Here is a 14,143-nt window from a genome sequence, read left to right as displayed (position 1 = left end):
TCTGCTGTCGCCCGCGGGCCTCGCTTCTGGCCTTCGTTGGAGTCGATTTGCCGAGATGGAACAGCGCCTGGCGCTCGCCTCTATATGGGGCTTTGAGCCTATCGGCGTAAGGATCCGCTGTATTCACAAGAAAGACTATGCTGATCTGACAATTTGATTCAGGTTCGAGAAGTTAGTGAAGAAGTCAAGTATGACGTGCTGTTAATCAGTCTTCTGGCTCAGTTTTGTTAACTTAATTCTGTCAGGACTGCGACATCTCAACCGGATTGCCATTGTGAATATCTCAAACTTTACGATGCAAGCTTCACTTGTGGCATCCTTCTATCTGAGCTTCGCTGACCTATTCACCCTTTAAGATCATCGCCATTGAAGGTTCCGTGGATCATTACACAAAACAAATCGCTGGCATTGTTTCCAATACTATTTCCGGCAATGAATACAAAGACCTGCTTGATGTTAGACTGTGACCCCTTCTGTCTCCTGTCATCTTGGCCATTTGCAATTTGACCGACTCATCTACTAACTTCATGCCTTCGATGCAGGAACCACGCATCTACCAGCTAGATATGACATCTAGTCTCCAGAGCCACGGCAATGAGGACGAAATGAACCTATCCCTGGAGGATGGCTGCGAACTGATCCCAACCTCATCTATCCATATAACCAAACTCTGGCTATCACAGAATGGCGGAGTGGGGTGCTTCTCCTTCGATTCCAGGAAACTACTTGCTAGCATTGCCGACCTCACTTCAACCGAGATAACTATGCTCGACGATACAAAGGGAATTCAAGTCACGGGTACCAGTGAAGTCGATGTAGATGACGCCCTGGCTAAGCTTACTAGGGTTGAGAAGCCATTGGTAAGTCCTTTTCTTGACATTTCGAAGCCACACCCGCTCACTGGTGTGCTAGGCATGTGTCCAGCGTCCTATCACGACCAACATTCTTGTGGCGCCGGAAGACGAGGCGTTACGCTATCGTCTCGTGAAGTACAATACCTTGAACCCGATTGCCGAGCGTCGAGTTCTACCAGATCCGACTATCGACCCACACCTCGATCCTGATGAGATGTATGTTTCGGTACAATACTCAATCGACGGAGAAACTCACGCGTTGAAACTACCTACCAATCTGGCAAACCCACCCCATCTTGTTTACGACCCCGGAAAATCTCGCATCTGGAATGATTTCACCTTCCAGCCGCTTGGAAGTGATGAGGGATACAATACAGTGTATGAATTGGCTGAAAGCGCTATCCCGAGAACCAATGCGATGACCATAGCTGTCCCACCCTCGCTGCACCCTTACTTGACTGTTGAGAAAGCGAAGCAGGTGAACCAGTGGGTCGTTGAAGGAGCGCGAGTAGAGAAGGATATCCCTGAGCAGGAATCCGTGGCTCCTGGTATCAACCAGACTCTCAGTACTCAAGGTCCAGCTCCAACTCTCCAGGCTCCTGTTCCCAGAACTCCTGCCCGTGCACAACGCAATGGGTCCGAAGCAACCGGGCCTCAGAGACCTGCCGGTGTGAAAGTGCGCAGGGTTGCTCCAGCCAGTACCAAGCAGAAGGCACAGGCCGCTCCCTCGCTCCCGGAAACAAGACCAACTTCTACGGATCTGGAGGGAAACGATCTGTCACCCCGTAAACGCTGGGTCATGCAGTATGATGTTAAGAATGGGGACCAGGACTTGCAGAGCGTCAAGGTGGAGGCTAAGGCGCCTAACTCCCAGTCTCAAGCTCGGGCCCAAGCGCGTTCCTCGGAGGACAATCGGAGCATTATATTGTCAAAGTTTGATTCGACCAAGTACGGTCTTGCCAAATTATCTCCACAACGGGCCTTCGGTAGACAGGGTAATCCCAGCACTGGTCCAGCCGCACTACGGAAGGCCGCCCGTCAGAATCAATTGATCGAAATCGACATACCAGTAAGCAACACTACCAGCACCCAAGTTGTTTCTTTCGACCAGCCCGCACTGCTTCCCGTAGCATCTTCATCATGCGGCAGTGGCTCCGCTACTACAATCTTGCTGGACAAGAACACGTCCGACCTTGCCGGGTTGACTACTGGGGTTGGCAATCTTTTGGATTCTAGTGACTCCGGGTCTGGCCTGGAAACCACCTCCTGGCGCAGCAGCAATCTGATAAGCCAAGATAAGAGACTCAATGCTTTGCGTCAGAGCTACAATGCAGCGGCCGTTCAAGTGCTTCCCACTGCAGACGAAAAGCCGAATACCGCAGCCTCACGCAGTCAAGCGAACGAGGCATGGGTAAAAGCCATGGTTACAGATCTGGAGAGAGCTCAGCGCTCGGAAAAGGAGTCTTCCAGCGAGGTCACTTCCAGAGAGTTCCATAACACCCGGCACAGGAGTCCGAAGAGTGCTAGCACTGCTAAAAGCAAAGCCGAGGCCAAGGCAAGAAGACAAGCGACACTTGAAGATTCCTGGGGCATCAACAAGCCGAAGAAACAGCCCGTCCAATCCCCTGAAGGTCAGAAGCCAGCTTCAAGCGTCACTGTGCAGGCCTTGGTCGTGCCGAAACCAGCTCCAGTGAAAGACGAGGGTATTCAACGGCAGGTGAAAAGTCTCTACGACGCTATTATCCCCATCCTCAACTCGGCAGCGTGCTTTCCCGGGGCGATGAACATCGAGATGCAATTCGGTCTGATTCTGGTACCCCTTCTTCCGAAGTCCTACAGACAAGAAAACTTGACTGCAGACGCTTGGACGAGATTTTTTCGTCCACAGTCCGGTCTCTTGGCTCCAACCACCAAGTTCATAAAGCGACTCACGACCTCTGGTGCCGATATTGACCATATTGTGGACATCCGTACTTCCAAAGCCGATGGCAAACTTCGTCTATTTGAGCAGGATTACACGGATTACTGCGTGTCCTATGAATTCCATTTCCGCACCCGATCTAATCAACTTTACATGGTAGTCATCGACGAAAATGGAAGATACAGCGTTCGGGAGCCGGGAAAAAAACTGGGAGGGGTCACCTTTCACTTTCCAGCTTACACATGGGATGCCAATATGTCGGTCAATCAAGTGACGGGATTTGTTGGCGATAGCAATCCGGATATTGAACAGATCGCCCAGCATCTCGCCAAGAGCATATGGGTCGAACCGGATCGCAACCTCATTTGCATCTACACACGTCTGCCCACTGAGATGGAGAATAAAGTGACACTGGAGAAGGTGTACATGCGGCGCTGGACTCGCCACCGTCATCTGCAACGCAACGAGGCTGCTGCCCGTATTGCTCGGGAGCAGGCTTCAGCTACTGTGACTACAAGTCCTGACAAGGCCCTTAATGAGAATGACATCAATAAAACTTCCCATATCTTCCTCCAGATTACTGAAGTGCAAGACCTGCTCTTCGGGAAACACTATACTGAGCCAGAAGTCAAGCGAGCCCGTGCCACAGCACCGGCGGAGATGGTGAACAACGGCCGACTGTGGTATGAGGTCTCCTTGGTCAGTCCTGCGATCGACTCTCTTCTTAACTCCAACGGCGACCTCGAAGTTGGCGAGCCCACAACTGACTGGCGCGGAATTGACCTGTTCGGCCGCGACGCTGCTGCTTTGATCCGTGACACAGCGACGAACGAGGGTAAGACCGAAGACGAGACTCCCAGTGCCGTCGCCAAAGACATCGGTCACGCCGGTCTCGGAGATATGCTCCGTCTAGCCAGGACGGTGATCCAGCGCATCGACGCGGTAGGGTATTGGAATACTCGACCCGGGATGGACGTCCCGCTTGAACCTCTCACCACCACCACTGCCTCGTTGCGAAGCAGTGCTCGGGCGTGTGGCGTGGTCGGCATGTCATATGGAGGTGATGATGATGACTCGCAGAGCAGTGAGGAAACTCTAGGTGCCCGGGTGGATTCCAAGGGGATCGTTCGGTACCCGGCGCAGGTTGATATCTTTTCGCCGCAGGAGTATTGGTAGTCTAGCTTTTGAGCTTTTCTTTTGAGTCACGTGGTAGGGGTTGCTTCTTCGAAAGGGTCCTCGTACATGGCAAGGACAGTGGACTGATTTGACGACGAGGGCACCTCGGTGACACGGGCTGCCTGTTCTGTTGTTCTCCCCGTCTTGCTATCCGATACTGCGCATGCTGGCTTTTCTGCTTTGCTTTATGTGAAGTGGTGGGGCCGGGTCTTTTACGGTGTCAGCGGCCAAGAGGAGGAAGTTTTCTCCCATCAGCAAGGAGGCTGAGACTTCTAGTGGTTTAACACGGGGCGTTGAGAGCAGGATCTTGGGGTCTGTTTCTGGGGGTCCGCAACGCCAGCGGAGATGGGGAGTTAAAGAAGCCAGGCTGTATTTACAAGATTCATGGGTGCCGTGGTTGGGGTTCAATGCTGTCCCTGCAGTAGGTGTTGGTTGGCTTGGGGAGATGGGTTTAAGGGAGAGGGGCGGGTTGATAATAGTTCCAAGTTCACAATTTGCAATTCCACCTGGCTTTCCTCATACTTCTATTGAACAAATTGGCACATTAATTTTTAGCATCTGAATAACGGATCCGGAGGACGTCAGGTTAGGTGATCAAATTGAGGATCATGCCATAATCCTGACTATTGCACAGTCGAAGGGAGCCTGCTATCATCTAGTTGATAGTACCATATACCCGATTTCACCTGAAGTACTCATAAAACAACCATGCTCCTCTAAATTCCTGACTGTAAGTATATCTATCCTTCATGCGCCATGAGCCCTGGGCCCTAGACGACAGGACCCCGAATTCCAGGCACTTTTATAAACACCTATGTATTTGTATTTGTATTTGTATCAGTATTCTATCCATGTACAGTTATTATACTGTACACCTTCCCCCATCCCACCTGACATCAAACCACACCACAGGTAGACGATACCCTCGAATCTTTCTTAAATCTATAATCCAGCCGGGGCCCACATATACAAATAACAAACCTGCACTCTAGCACAACAAACCTCCCCCCCCCCGGCTTGAACAGACCTTTTAGGGAATAAAAAAGAGAGGGAAATCAATCCTCCTCCTCCGGCGCATCATCCACGCCCCTCAACCAGGCGGCGCGCGCATCGACGGCCGCCTTCCGCACGTCCCGTCGGGGATCATCCAGCACCGCCCGCAGCGCCCGGACCACCTGGCTCTTGACGGCCAGGAGCGGCGAAAGACGGCCGGCGCGCGCCAGAGCGGGCGCGTCCGTGGGCGCCTGCGCCAGCAGGTACAGGCAGGTCAGGGCGTCGACCCGCAGCTTCGGGTGGTGGTTGGCCGGGGTGAAGGCAGTTGTTGCGAGGAGGCGGGTGACGAGGCTCTGGACGTGGCCGCATTTGTCGATGACGGGGACGCCGTTGTCGCGGATGATGACGGCGAGGGTGGAGAGGGTGGCGAGTCGGACGGAGGTGGAGTGCGGGGTGGATAGGTCGAGGGATTGGAGGAGCAGGGGCAGTAAGGTGGGGAGTTCGGGGAGGACGAGGTCCGGGGTGATGGTCGAGAGGATGCCGCTTAGGGCTGTTAGGTGGGCGGGTTTGATGTGGTGGGTTTCTTGGGTTTCTTGGGGGGTGGTGGAGGAGGAAGTGGAGATGTTGACTTCGCGGATGCGGGAGGAGATGAGCGGGGTCAGGGTGATAAAGACGCGTTGTTTGCTTAGGAGACGGATGTTGGCGCCGTTGGTGGCCGAGAGGATCTCATCGTCCCGTAGGAGGATCGAGAAGCTGCGTGCGGCGGTGAGGCTGGTTTCTTCGTCCGGAGACGAGACGAGGGTTAGGAGGGAGGTGAGGAGTTGGGTGGTCGTCGGGGCCAGCCGGAGGATGAGGCCCTTGGAGAGCCAGAAGAGGATGTGGATCGTGCCGGGAGCTACTTTGTTGGTTTCGCTGCCGGGAGGCAGGAGGGTATAGAACAGGTCCGACGCGAGCGGGAGGTCGGATTTGGGGAGGAACTTGTTGGCCAGGAGAGCCAGGTGTCGCAGGAAGGCGTACTGGGTCGCCAGCTCCGTCTCGCCAGTGGCCCGGGTGGCGATGTCGGTGAGGAGGGCGGACATGTTGGGGTTGGTGGTGTAGGGCAGGTTCTGCACGTCGGCTGGGAGCCCCGCGAGAATGAAAGTCGACAGGATCATCGTACGCTTCTGGTCGGCGCTGGGCGACGGCGCGAAGGGCACCGGTTGAAACTCCGCGGCCGATGTGAAGAGTGTATAGACATTCTGCGCGATCTCGTCCTGCTTGTTTCTGGGCAGAGCTCGGACAAGGAGGTTGCACACGCGTCCGAGGATGTCAAGGACGGTGGCGTCGCTGAGGATGTTGTTTGACGTCGTGGTTGAGGTAGCAGTCACTGCGGCGCTGCGGCACAGGCTGGCCACGATCTTGTCATAATAGAAATCCAGGTTCGGGTCTTCCTCCATCTTTCTCTGGTTCATAACGTAAAGTATAGTGAGGAGGATCGCACGGGGGTACTCCACGGAGCCCGATTGCTCCTGCTGCAGCAGAATGTTCAGCTTGCTGAGCAATCTTCGAACCAAGGTCTCAAAAATGTCCTTCTCAACACTGATCTTGGCAAGCACATCGAGGGTGTTCAGGTAGCCGCTGTCCGCTTCCTCGACCGAGTCAGGTAGCGTGGCCACGAATGCCGGGAACGTGATGTCCAGGATCAAGCGAGGCTTGTGCTTGGAGATCTCCGTCAGAGCAACGATCGCCTCCTTCTTAAGGTCGTCACGGCCAACAGACTCCTCCTTCAAAAGGATCTCGTCGAGATATTGCACAAACAGGCCAATTTCGTTGTCTTGGAAGAAGTCGCGCAGAACCGACAAACGCAGGAAGCCCTTCAACGCAGAGATGCGGAACGAGACCTCTTCCTTGATAGCACCCATCAACGCCTGGCCGAAGATCTCGGAGAACTGATCCTTGAACTCCAACAGAGGGTTCTCGAAAGCAACCTCTGCGTCGCGCGAGGTCCATTCACCGAACACCTTGATAGAGGAGTCAAAGAGAACGCTTAGTGTATCGAGGAGAGCTCGTTGCTTGGCGATGCCGTCAGCCTCTTGGTAAATAGTCAAGAGAGGCGCCACAACTTCCTGGATGATTAGCGTGAATGCAGGGGCGGAAGCAGAGGAGATAGCGCCGAGGATCTGATGAGCAGGCTTTGCCTGCTTCTGTTGGGGCTCCCGCAGTTGCTCGTTACATTCTTTGGTGATTGGGCGTAAATATTGTGCAAGAGGCAACTGATCAGAGATCTGCGAGACACCCTCCGACAAACGCTTAGCAATACCCGTCAACACCTGGAGGGACAGCTCGGAGAGGAATTCTTCCTGGGCGTTGAGGATCTCGAACTTCAGGGTCTCCCATATCGTGATGGAATAGCGGGACACCGTGTTAGGGTCGTACGACTCGATACAGGCGATCAAAGCATTGAGGGCGTCCCTCTGTGAGCAAGTCAGCCTGAAGCCAATTCTCACCCAAACCACAATTCTCACCCAAACCGTAGACAGCATACCTTGACATTTGGTGAAGTTGAATCCAGCTTATCCAGCAAAGAAGGGATAGAGTGCGGCGCAAAGAGGCTGTTTGAGGAAATGCAGTCCTGCAGGCGGTCCTTCAAGTCTTGAGCCGTGATGCCGTACGGGTCGTTCGGTGGGGGTCTGAAGGTGATAGGGAAGTAATTGTAGGCCGAGTCAAACAGCAGCTTCAGAGGTCAGCTTTGGCAGACGGCCCAGCAGATTCCATGCAGCACGTACCTCCGCATGGTTGGAGATGTCCCATTCCACCATGACCACTTTGAGTATGGAAAACACCATCATTAAGTTCCGGGGATCCTTCTCGCCAGTAACAAGATCCACAATTCCAACCAGGGATTCGTCTCCCATATCATGAAGTGCTGTACCAGTCAGTATGCTCTTGCCCGTAGCCCCGAGAGATAGGATGGTCTCCAAAACGCACCGCCACGGTAATTCAGCATCAATTCGTTCAGCAACTGATAGACTTGAAATCGTTGAGACTGGGAACGAGACTGCAATTCCTCAAATTGTTCAAAGATCCTGTGCGCAAGTCAGCCCCCCCTCTGCCCCATGCAATGCACATTGCTCGAACTCGGGAAGAGCAAGAACTCACGCCCGAGTAACCTCTTCAGCCAGAGGCTTATTGAACCGATCCAGCTTCTGCAACGTCTCCAACCCGGCAACCGCCCCTCCATCCTGAATCCGATCACAGAAAAAAGTCGTCAGAACCTGAATCTGCTGCCTCGAGAGGAACTTGGCGGGCAGCTCCTTGATAATCGCGGTGAGGTAGGAAACCGCTTTGCCGCGAAGAATTGGGTCGTCATCGTTGATATATTCCCCTAGCGACTGCACGACTTCAATGAGTGTCGTCTTCTTATTCTCCACATCTTTTTTTATTCGTGAGTGCAAGTTAGCAGAGTCTCACTACCCGACCTGTCTCCTGGAGAGAGTGTGTGAGAAATTTCACAGAAAAACTTACCTTGAGCAACTCGTTCAGCAATCTGCTTGGCCTCCTGCTTATCGTGGTCCACGACCAGCAGGAAAGTCTGCAATGCCGACATGCTGGATGCGTGGGGTTATCTTTTCGTGTTTTGTGTATTTGCGCAAGATTGACCAAGAGTTATACTGTCACTTGCATGGGGAGATTCAAATTCCCACTCCCCGCTCTTGCTAAACTCCGCGACCGGAAACATGACGCTGTCAGGCTAAGACCCTTATCGATAGATATCACGTGTGGGTTGTTCGCCAGCCGGCCCCGTTGCGTCATGGGCCCGCGCGCGCCGCTGACCACCCGTTGGCAACTATAGACAGTAAACTATATATTTCCAACCACCACCACCAGCAACTAACCATCCATGTCAAGATGCAAAGTTTGTACTTGAGAATAACCTTGATATTACTAGTTCTTCTACTCACAGTAACACTCATCCCCACCGCCTCCGCAGCTTCCTGGGACCTACAGTTTCGCAAGCGCCTTCCCCGCCCACTCGGCGAGAGACCTCATCGTCGCCTAGGCGATACCCTCGATTTGAAGCAGTGGCTCGCCAACCACCGACAACTACCCCTCCAAGCAGGTGCAGCAGCAGTCATGGGCAGCAACCCCTCCACCAACGTCGTGCTCCCGCCCGAGGACCACCCCCAAGACACAGGAAACACCGATGGGAAAGGAATCATCCTCTCGGACGTGCTCCCCAAGACCCGGGGCGTGAACGTCTTCGCCTCGCTGACGCGCCAGTTCGAGGCCGTCGAGGCGCGGCTCGACGACGCCGCCCACAACGTCACCGTGCTGGCGCCGCGCAACAGCGCCATCCAGGAGCTGCCGCGCAAGCCGTGGGAGAATCCGGATGATATCGCGCGGTTTGGGGAGGCGCGGGCGTACGAGGGGAAGGAGGGCCAGGATCGCGCCACCCGGAATCTAGAGCGGTTTGTCAAGGCCCATGTAGTGGGGACGAGTCCCTGGAAGGAAGGGGAGGAGGCGGAGACGTTGGCCGGGGATAAGTTGACGTGGTCCAGAGTTGGTGATAAGATTCGGGTAGGTGTTTCCCAACCTGGTATCGGGGGTAAGATGATTAGGCTAATTTCGGTGTGGGACAGATTCAACCGGGTGATGTCGAGGTTGATAGTATTGCCGAGAAGGTTTCGAATGGAGAGGTGTGGGTTCTTGATGGAGTGATCAATTATCATTAGGTATAGCGTCTGGCAGAAGGCTGGGATGTAGATACATATTGCGGAACGAGCGACTTTCCGCAGTGACGACCCTTCAAAGTAGTTATGATGAACAGCCACTATTTTCATGTATTGACATTTAGGTTTTGATAGTAGTATAACATCTCTGAAAGAACAAAGTAATTTCCTTGATCTGCGTCATCACATGAAATACGAGCTTGACATTGTGAGCTTTACCACAGCAAAAGCAAGTCTACACCCTCGGAGAACGACCACATTAATAGGCTTCGCTGGAGCCATAGTTCTGCAGGATGCGCTCCTCAATTCCATCCAAGATGCAGAAGTGCTCCATGACCGCAAGGTTCTCCGCCTCATTCTGATACATCTTATCGGGGTCCTGACCCGGCTGGAAAGGGTTCATGCCGGCCGCAGGGTTCATACCAGCCATCTGTTGAGCCATTTGGCTGGCAGCTGTTTTGCATACCTTCGATTAGCACAAATCATTCCCATTAACCCTTACACAAACACAAAACCGTGTCGCATGCCGAGAACTTGACTCACCATTATCGCTCCCCAAGATAAACCCAAACACAGACTGCAGCCCAAACAGATTCAAAAAGTACCAGGAAAGACTCGACACCCATCTCACATCCAGATCCCGAGTCATCACACCGGACTGTAGCATCGACTTAAACCGAATGGTAAGAGGGAAGGGCAATTTCACTTTGCATCGGCCCCCCAAGTCAGCTCTCGAGCCCGACAACCACACACAAAGGAGTAAACTAGAAAACAAGAACTTACAAATCACAAACCCCGAAAAGAACGCATTAATCCAGCTCATGATCAACGTCTGCGGGATCATCATCATCATGTTCCCCTTCATCATGCCCATAATCGCCTCCATGCCCGCGGGATCCGTCATCGGGTTCGCCGGCGGCTGGCCGCGGTTCTCCGGGTCCTTCAGGAAGGCCCCCTCCTGGTAGGCGGAGATGAGGTACTTGCGGCGCATCTCGCACGACTCCGGGCTGAGCACGTAGGCGTTGTTGCGGAAGTTGACGCCGCGGATGAGGCCCAGGCGTTCGCGGGATTCGGCCAGCGTCGCGGCGGGTTTCGGCGGGTTGTTCATCAGGACGGTGGCGTAGTGGCGGAGGATACCGGTGAGGATCTTAATCGAAGTCTTAGCGGTTTGTGAAAGAAGGTAGTGTAGTCAAATAGGGTTGACGAAAGCTTACCATGACAATCGTAATGGGGAATACGATCCAATAGCTAGGTCGAGTCAGCTTTCGACTTGCCCACGCCAGGTTCCTTAATTCGTCTGGAGTTGGGGATCAACGACGTACAAGAGAGCGGGATCCCGAAGGATCGTCTGCTCTACCCCCTGCAATGCCATTTGAACTGATAGGTGGTTGCAAGAGAAGGGGGAAATCTCGTCGCTCAATTCGAACTAAGAAGCTGAGAGAACTAAGTTGAGGGAAACGGGGAAGCTCCCCCACGGAAGTTGGATGGGGTGGACGGGCGGCGGCGGCCTTACTGCCTTGGCGCATGCCGCTTTAGCTTGCAAAAGGGACAGCTCGCCGCAACTCCGACAAAGACCGCCGCGTCACCTCTCAAATTATCTCAAGGAACGTCAACTACCAGAAGCTTAGCCCTCTGGATTAAAAGAATTGCTAGTATATATTGACCTACCAAAAAGGGGACTCACCAATGTCGTCCGCAGAGGCACCCAAGGTGCCTGTTTATTCGAGCAATGGTTAGTTGATGCATGCATGTTTACTTCATAAGCCTGCTGCTCGAATACTCCCACTGCAGCAGTAACAGCTTGCCCACTCCCTCTGTGATCAAGGCTACATCGTTGATTGAAGCCACTTCATACTAACAGCCCTACGATCAGATCTGAAATCCACCACCGACGATGCCCTGGCACCGCACCTCACCACCCTCCCGCAACCCTACCGATTTACCCAAGACAACACCATGCTGAACGTGCGCTTGGTGCTGGGCTACGCGGCCGTCGCCATCGCCGGGTTCACCTTTTACGCAGACCGCATGCTGAAGTGGGAGGCGACTCGCTCGCCGTGGATTCTGGCGGCCGTCGCATCGTACTTCATTCTCAATTCCCTGCTCACATACTGGATCTGGGCCGTCGAGGCGGGCGAGGTGTTTCGAGGCAAGCGCAAATCGGGTGAAACGGTATGTTCATTGGACCCCTGCCCCCATTGCATGGAATAGAAACCAAACCATTCGAGAGTGTCTGTATGTGGGGGCTAATGCTTGTTTTGTTGCTACGATAACTTTAGATCATAATCCGCTCCTTCGTCAAGAAGCATTCCCCGCTTTACAAGCTCAAGGTTCAGTACACGTCCCCGGCGGGCAAGGTCATCCAGGAGAAAGAGATCGAAACGTCGTTCACGAAGTGGTTTGCGGCCGACGGAACGTTCCACATCCAGCCGCTCCGCGACTGGTTGGCGAGCGAGATTGAGATTCTGCGGCTTGCGGCGAATGAGATTCAGAGGAAGACTGGCGGTGCTGCGAGTCATGTCGCTGTTCAGGAGGCGGAGCAGGTTGAAGGGGGCAAGAGTGCGACGAAGAGGAAGTGAAGAAACATGACGTATAAGCCCTCCTTTTTACCACAAACGGAAACATCTGGGGTGATTGGATCTGCATGTCAAAATGGCGCAACGTCTGGGATTGTATCTGGTGTGATGTCAGGCTCTCTTTTCCAAATCTCATCTTGCGGGGTTTTCTTGCGATAGTAGCTTGACTGGGGTTTGAGAACAAAACCACCTTCCATGGCATGCATTCAACGGTATAGTCTTTGTAGCGCTAGGGTTACCCCCCTCCCAGACTTTTCAATCCAGAGATGCTCATGATCAAAACAGCGCAACAGTGTCGCATTGACAAGGTGATTTACATGAAGGGTTCATCAAGCTCAAACAGCATAGAGGAATGTAAGAAAATCTATGGCTAACTCTGCTATATCGTCTTTCGGTGTTGTATTTTTGTGGAATGAAAAAGAGGTATCGCCACTGAGGGTTTTTTACGAGGCAGCTTCCAGAGTGCCCGGGCGCTCAGTGGCCTCGGCGGGTTTCACATCATCCATTCTCTTGTTCTGGATGAGTCTCTGTGTGTAACGGTGAGCTGCTGGACTCTTCATCAAGATGATGCGAGAACGTCCTACTTACCAACAGGTTTCTAAGCAAGACAACGATCGTCACCTTTCCAGTGGAAGGCACGAAGATGGACGCCTTCTCCTTCACCTCGGGTCCGAAGTTCTGTTTCACATCAATGTCAGATATATCTGCAGTATAAAGATAGACCTCTATGGATCGATTGGCAAACATACCTTCTCGCTGGAGAAGTTGACGCACACAGCACCCTCTCTGAGAAGGCTGGTGTCGAACTTGTACTTCTCACCGGGGACACCGGAGATGACAACATCACAGAGGGGCACAACGTCCTTCAGGGTCTTGCCTTCGAGCTCCACGACCTCGTGTCTGCCCTTCTTCAGGCCCTCACCACGCGTGAACTTCTGGATGCCGTTGACGTCGACACTGTACACGCAGGCACCATCGTTGGCCAACAACGCGGCGAGCGGGCGTCCCACCACCTCGGAGCGGTTCACCACGCAGATGGTGTGGCCGAAGAGACGGTTGCCGTAGGGCAATATCGTGTTGTAGATGTTCAGGTACTCGAGGATCTTGATGATGGCCAGGGGAGTGCAGGGGAGGATGCACTTCTGACGCTTGGTTTCCGGGTCCAGGAAGCGGATGTTCTGGTACATGTTGAAGATGTACCGGTGGGTGAGACCCTCTACATCTTTGGATACGTCGACGATCTGCTGCAGGTACTGGTCCTGGCGGTTGTTGAAGATGGGGTAGTATACGATGATGCCGTCAACATCGGGGTCGACGTTGGCATTGAGGATGGCTTGCTCGAGATCGTCCCGGGCAACTTCACGGAGGGAGTAGCGGAAACCACTATACGATAAAGAAACAAAGACTACATTAGCTACGACGTGACTCATATATGACCCCCGATGCCACCGCTTGCCGCACCGGCTCCGACATCGCAGATTGGGGGAGTCATAGGGGCGACGCTTCAGAAGAAAGAAACGGAGACGCCCAACGAAAAGAATATGGGAAAGAGTGCTCACTTTTCGATGCAAGTCTTCTCCGTCCATTGGGCATACATCAAAGCCGCAGGGTCATTGTTTGCAAGGAATCCGACCAGGTGAGGCGGCTTCTCAAGCATCTTCACACCCTCCTGGACCTCCTCGAGCAGGCGATTGGCAACATGCTTGGAAAGCATGACCTTGCAGGAGGCCGGAGCCGAGTCTGTAGCAGAAGCCATCTGGGCGATGATAGAGAAATTGTGCAAACAATTCAACAAAGTCGATTGGTAGCCTTTTGGGTGGATTGAGATGGACTATGGTTGGAGGGGTATGGAAGAAAAATTTGGGATGGAAAGACCGCCGCTCGCTTATCGATAAAAAAAAAGGCATGCCCGCA

The 14,143-nt window shown here is 53.4% G+C and overlaps 6 protein-coding genes across 6 annotated transcripts; 3 read left to right on the top strand and 3 right to left on the bottom strand.

The window, feature by feature from the left end:
• Positions 1-55: 55 nt before the first annotated feature.
• On the top strand, positions 56-4,450 carry BO95DRAFT_514596 (uncharacterized protein; the record flags this gene model as incomplete). The annotated part of the gene is made up of 4 exons (XM_025591685.1): positions 56-106; positions 357-455; positions 543-860; positions 913-4,450. 4 exons carry the CDS (start codon positions 56-58, stop codon positions 3,949-3,951), a joined length of 3,507 nt encoding a protein of 1,168 aa, XP_025442118.1. The 3' UTR covers positions 3,952-4,450.
• Positions 4,451-5,006: 556 nt separating this feature from the next.
• On the bottom strand, positions 5,007-8,625 carry BO95DRAFT_414069 (MET18/MMS19 family protein; the record flags this gene model as incomplete). The annotated part of the gene is made up of 6 exons (XM_025584304.1): positions 8,449-8,625; positions 8,083-8,356; positions 7,912-8,009; positions 7,710-7,849; positions 7,469-7,657; positions 5,007-7,397 (listed from the first exon to the last, which is right to left on the bottom strand). Exons 1-6 carry the CDS (start codon positions 8,528-8,530, stop codon positions 5,007-5,009), a joined length of 3,174 nt encoding a protein of 1,057 aa, XP_025442117.1. The 5' UTR covers positions 8,531-8,625.
• A 159-nt stretch (positions 8,626-8,784) lies between these two features.
• Positions 8,785-10,109, top strand: BO95DRAFT_136772 (uncharacterized protein). The gene is made up of 3 exons (XM_025580551.1): positions 8,785-8,839; positions 8,915-9,501; positions 9,564-10,109. Exons 1-3 carry the CDS (start codon positions 8,833-8,835, stop codon positions 9,654-9,656), a joined length of 687 nt encoding a protein of 228 aa, XP_025442116.1. The 5' UTR covers positions 8,785-8,832; the 3' UTR covers positions 9,657-10,109.
• BO95DRAFT_442994 (ER membrane complex subunit EMC3) lies at positions 9,719-11,092 on the bottom strand. The gene is made up of 5 exons (XM_025586570.1): positions 10,976-11,092; positions 10,868-10,901; positions 10,437-10,800; positions 10,197-10,358; positions 9,719-10,106 (listed from the first exon to the last, which is right to left on the bottom strand). The coding sequence occupies exons 1-5, from the start codon at positions 11,023-11,025 to the stop codon at positions 9,913-9,915; spliced, it is 804 nt and encodes a 267-aa protein (XP_025442115.1). The 5' UTR covers positions 11,026-11,092; the 3' UTR covers positions 9,719-9,912.
• Positions 11,093-11,233: 141 nt separating this feature from the next.
• BO95DRAFT_414057 (signal peptidase complex subunit 2) lies at positions 11,234-12,477 on the top strand. The gene is made up of 3 exons (XM_025584303.1): positions 11,234-11,385; positions 11,527-11,825; positions 11,933-12,477. Exons 1-3 carry the CDS (start codon positions 11,340-11,342, stop codon positions 12,230-12,232), a joined length of 645 nt encoding a protein of 214 aa, XP_025442114.1. The 5' UTR covers positions 11,234-11,339; the 3' UTR covers positions 12,233-12,477.
• Positions 12,369-14,066, bottom strand: BO95DRAFT_482320 (methylenetetrahydrofolate dehydrogenase (NAD(+))). The gene is made up of 4 exons (XM_025590242.1): positions 13,789-14,066; positions 12,979-13,612; positions 12,818-12,907; positions 12,369-12,756 (listed from the first exon to the last, which is right to left on the bottom strand). Exons 1-4 carry the CDS (start codon positions 13,983-13,985, stop codon positions 12,673-12,675), a joined length of 1,005 nt encoding a protein of 334 aa, XP_025442113.1. The 5' UTR covers positions 13,986-14,066; the 3' UTR covers positions 12,369-12,672.
• Between the last annotated feature and the right edge of the window lie 77 nt (positions 14,067-14,143).

This window comes from Aspergillus brunneoviolaceus, assembly GCF_003184695.1.
Source record: "Aspergillus brunneoviolaceus CBS 621.78 unplaced genomic scaffold BO95scaffold_35, whole genome shotgun sequence".
In the NCBI taxonomy this organism is placed as follows: Eukaryota; Fungi; Ascomycota; class Eurotiomycetes; order Eurotiales; family Aspergillaceae; genus Aspergillus; species Aspergillus brunneoviolaceus.
Note: the sequence above shows the minus strand (reverse complement) of the source record. Positions and strands in the feature narration are given on the sequence as shown.

Coding starts and splice junctions, on each gene's coding strand:
- BO95DRAFT_136772 (XM_025580551.1), top strand. Junction 9,502..9,563: donor GAGTTGGTGATAAGATTCGG/GTAGGTGTTTCC, acceptor GGTGTGGGACAG/ATTCAACCGGGTGATGTCGA.
- BO95DRAFT_442994 (XM_025586570.1), bottom strand. CDS start 11,025: ATGGCATTGCAGGGGGTAGAGCAGACGATCCTTCGGGATCCCGCTCTC. Junction 10,902..10,975: donor CTTCGGGATCCCGCTCTCTT/GTACGTCGTTGA, acceptor GACTCGACCTAG/CTATTGGATCGTATTCCCCA. Junction 10,107..10,196: donor TATCTTGGGGAGCGATAATG/GTGAGTCAAGTT, acceptor TATGCAAAACAG/CTGCCAGCCAAATGGCTCAA.
- BO95DRAFT_414057 (XM_025584303.1), top strand. CDS start 11,340: ATGTCGTCCGCAGAGGCACCCAAGGTGCCTGTTTATTCGAGCAATG. Junction 11,386..11,526: donor GCCTGTTTATTCGAGCAATG/GTTAGTTGATGC, acceptor CCCTACGATCAG/ATCTGAAATCCACCACCGAC. Junction 11,826..11,932: donor AGCGCAAATCGGGTGAAACG/GTATGTTCATTG, acceptor CGATAACTTTAG/ATCATAATCCGCTCCTTCGT.
- BO95DRAFT_482320 (XM_025590242.1), bottom strand. CDS start 13,985: ATGGCTTCTGCTACAGACTCGGCTCCGGCCTCCTGCAAGGTCATGCTT. Junction 13,613..13,788: donor GAGAAGACTTGCATCGAAAA/GTGAGCACTCTT, acceptor TTTATCGTATAG/TGGTTTCCGCTACTCCCTCC. Junction 12,757..12,817: donor TCTTGCTTAGAAACCTGTTG/GTAAGTAGGACG, acceptor CGTTACACACAG/AGACTCATCCAGAACAAGAG.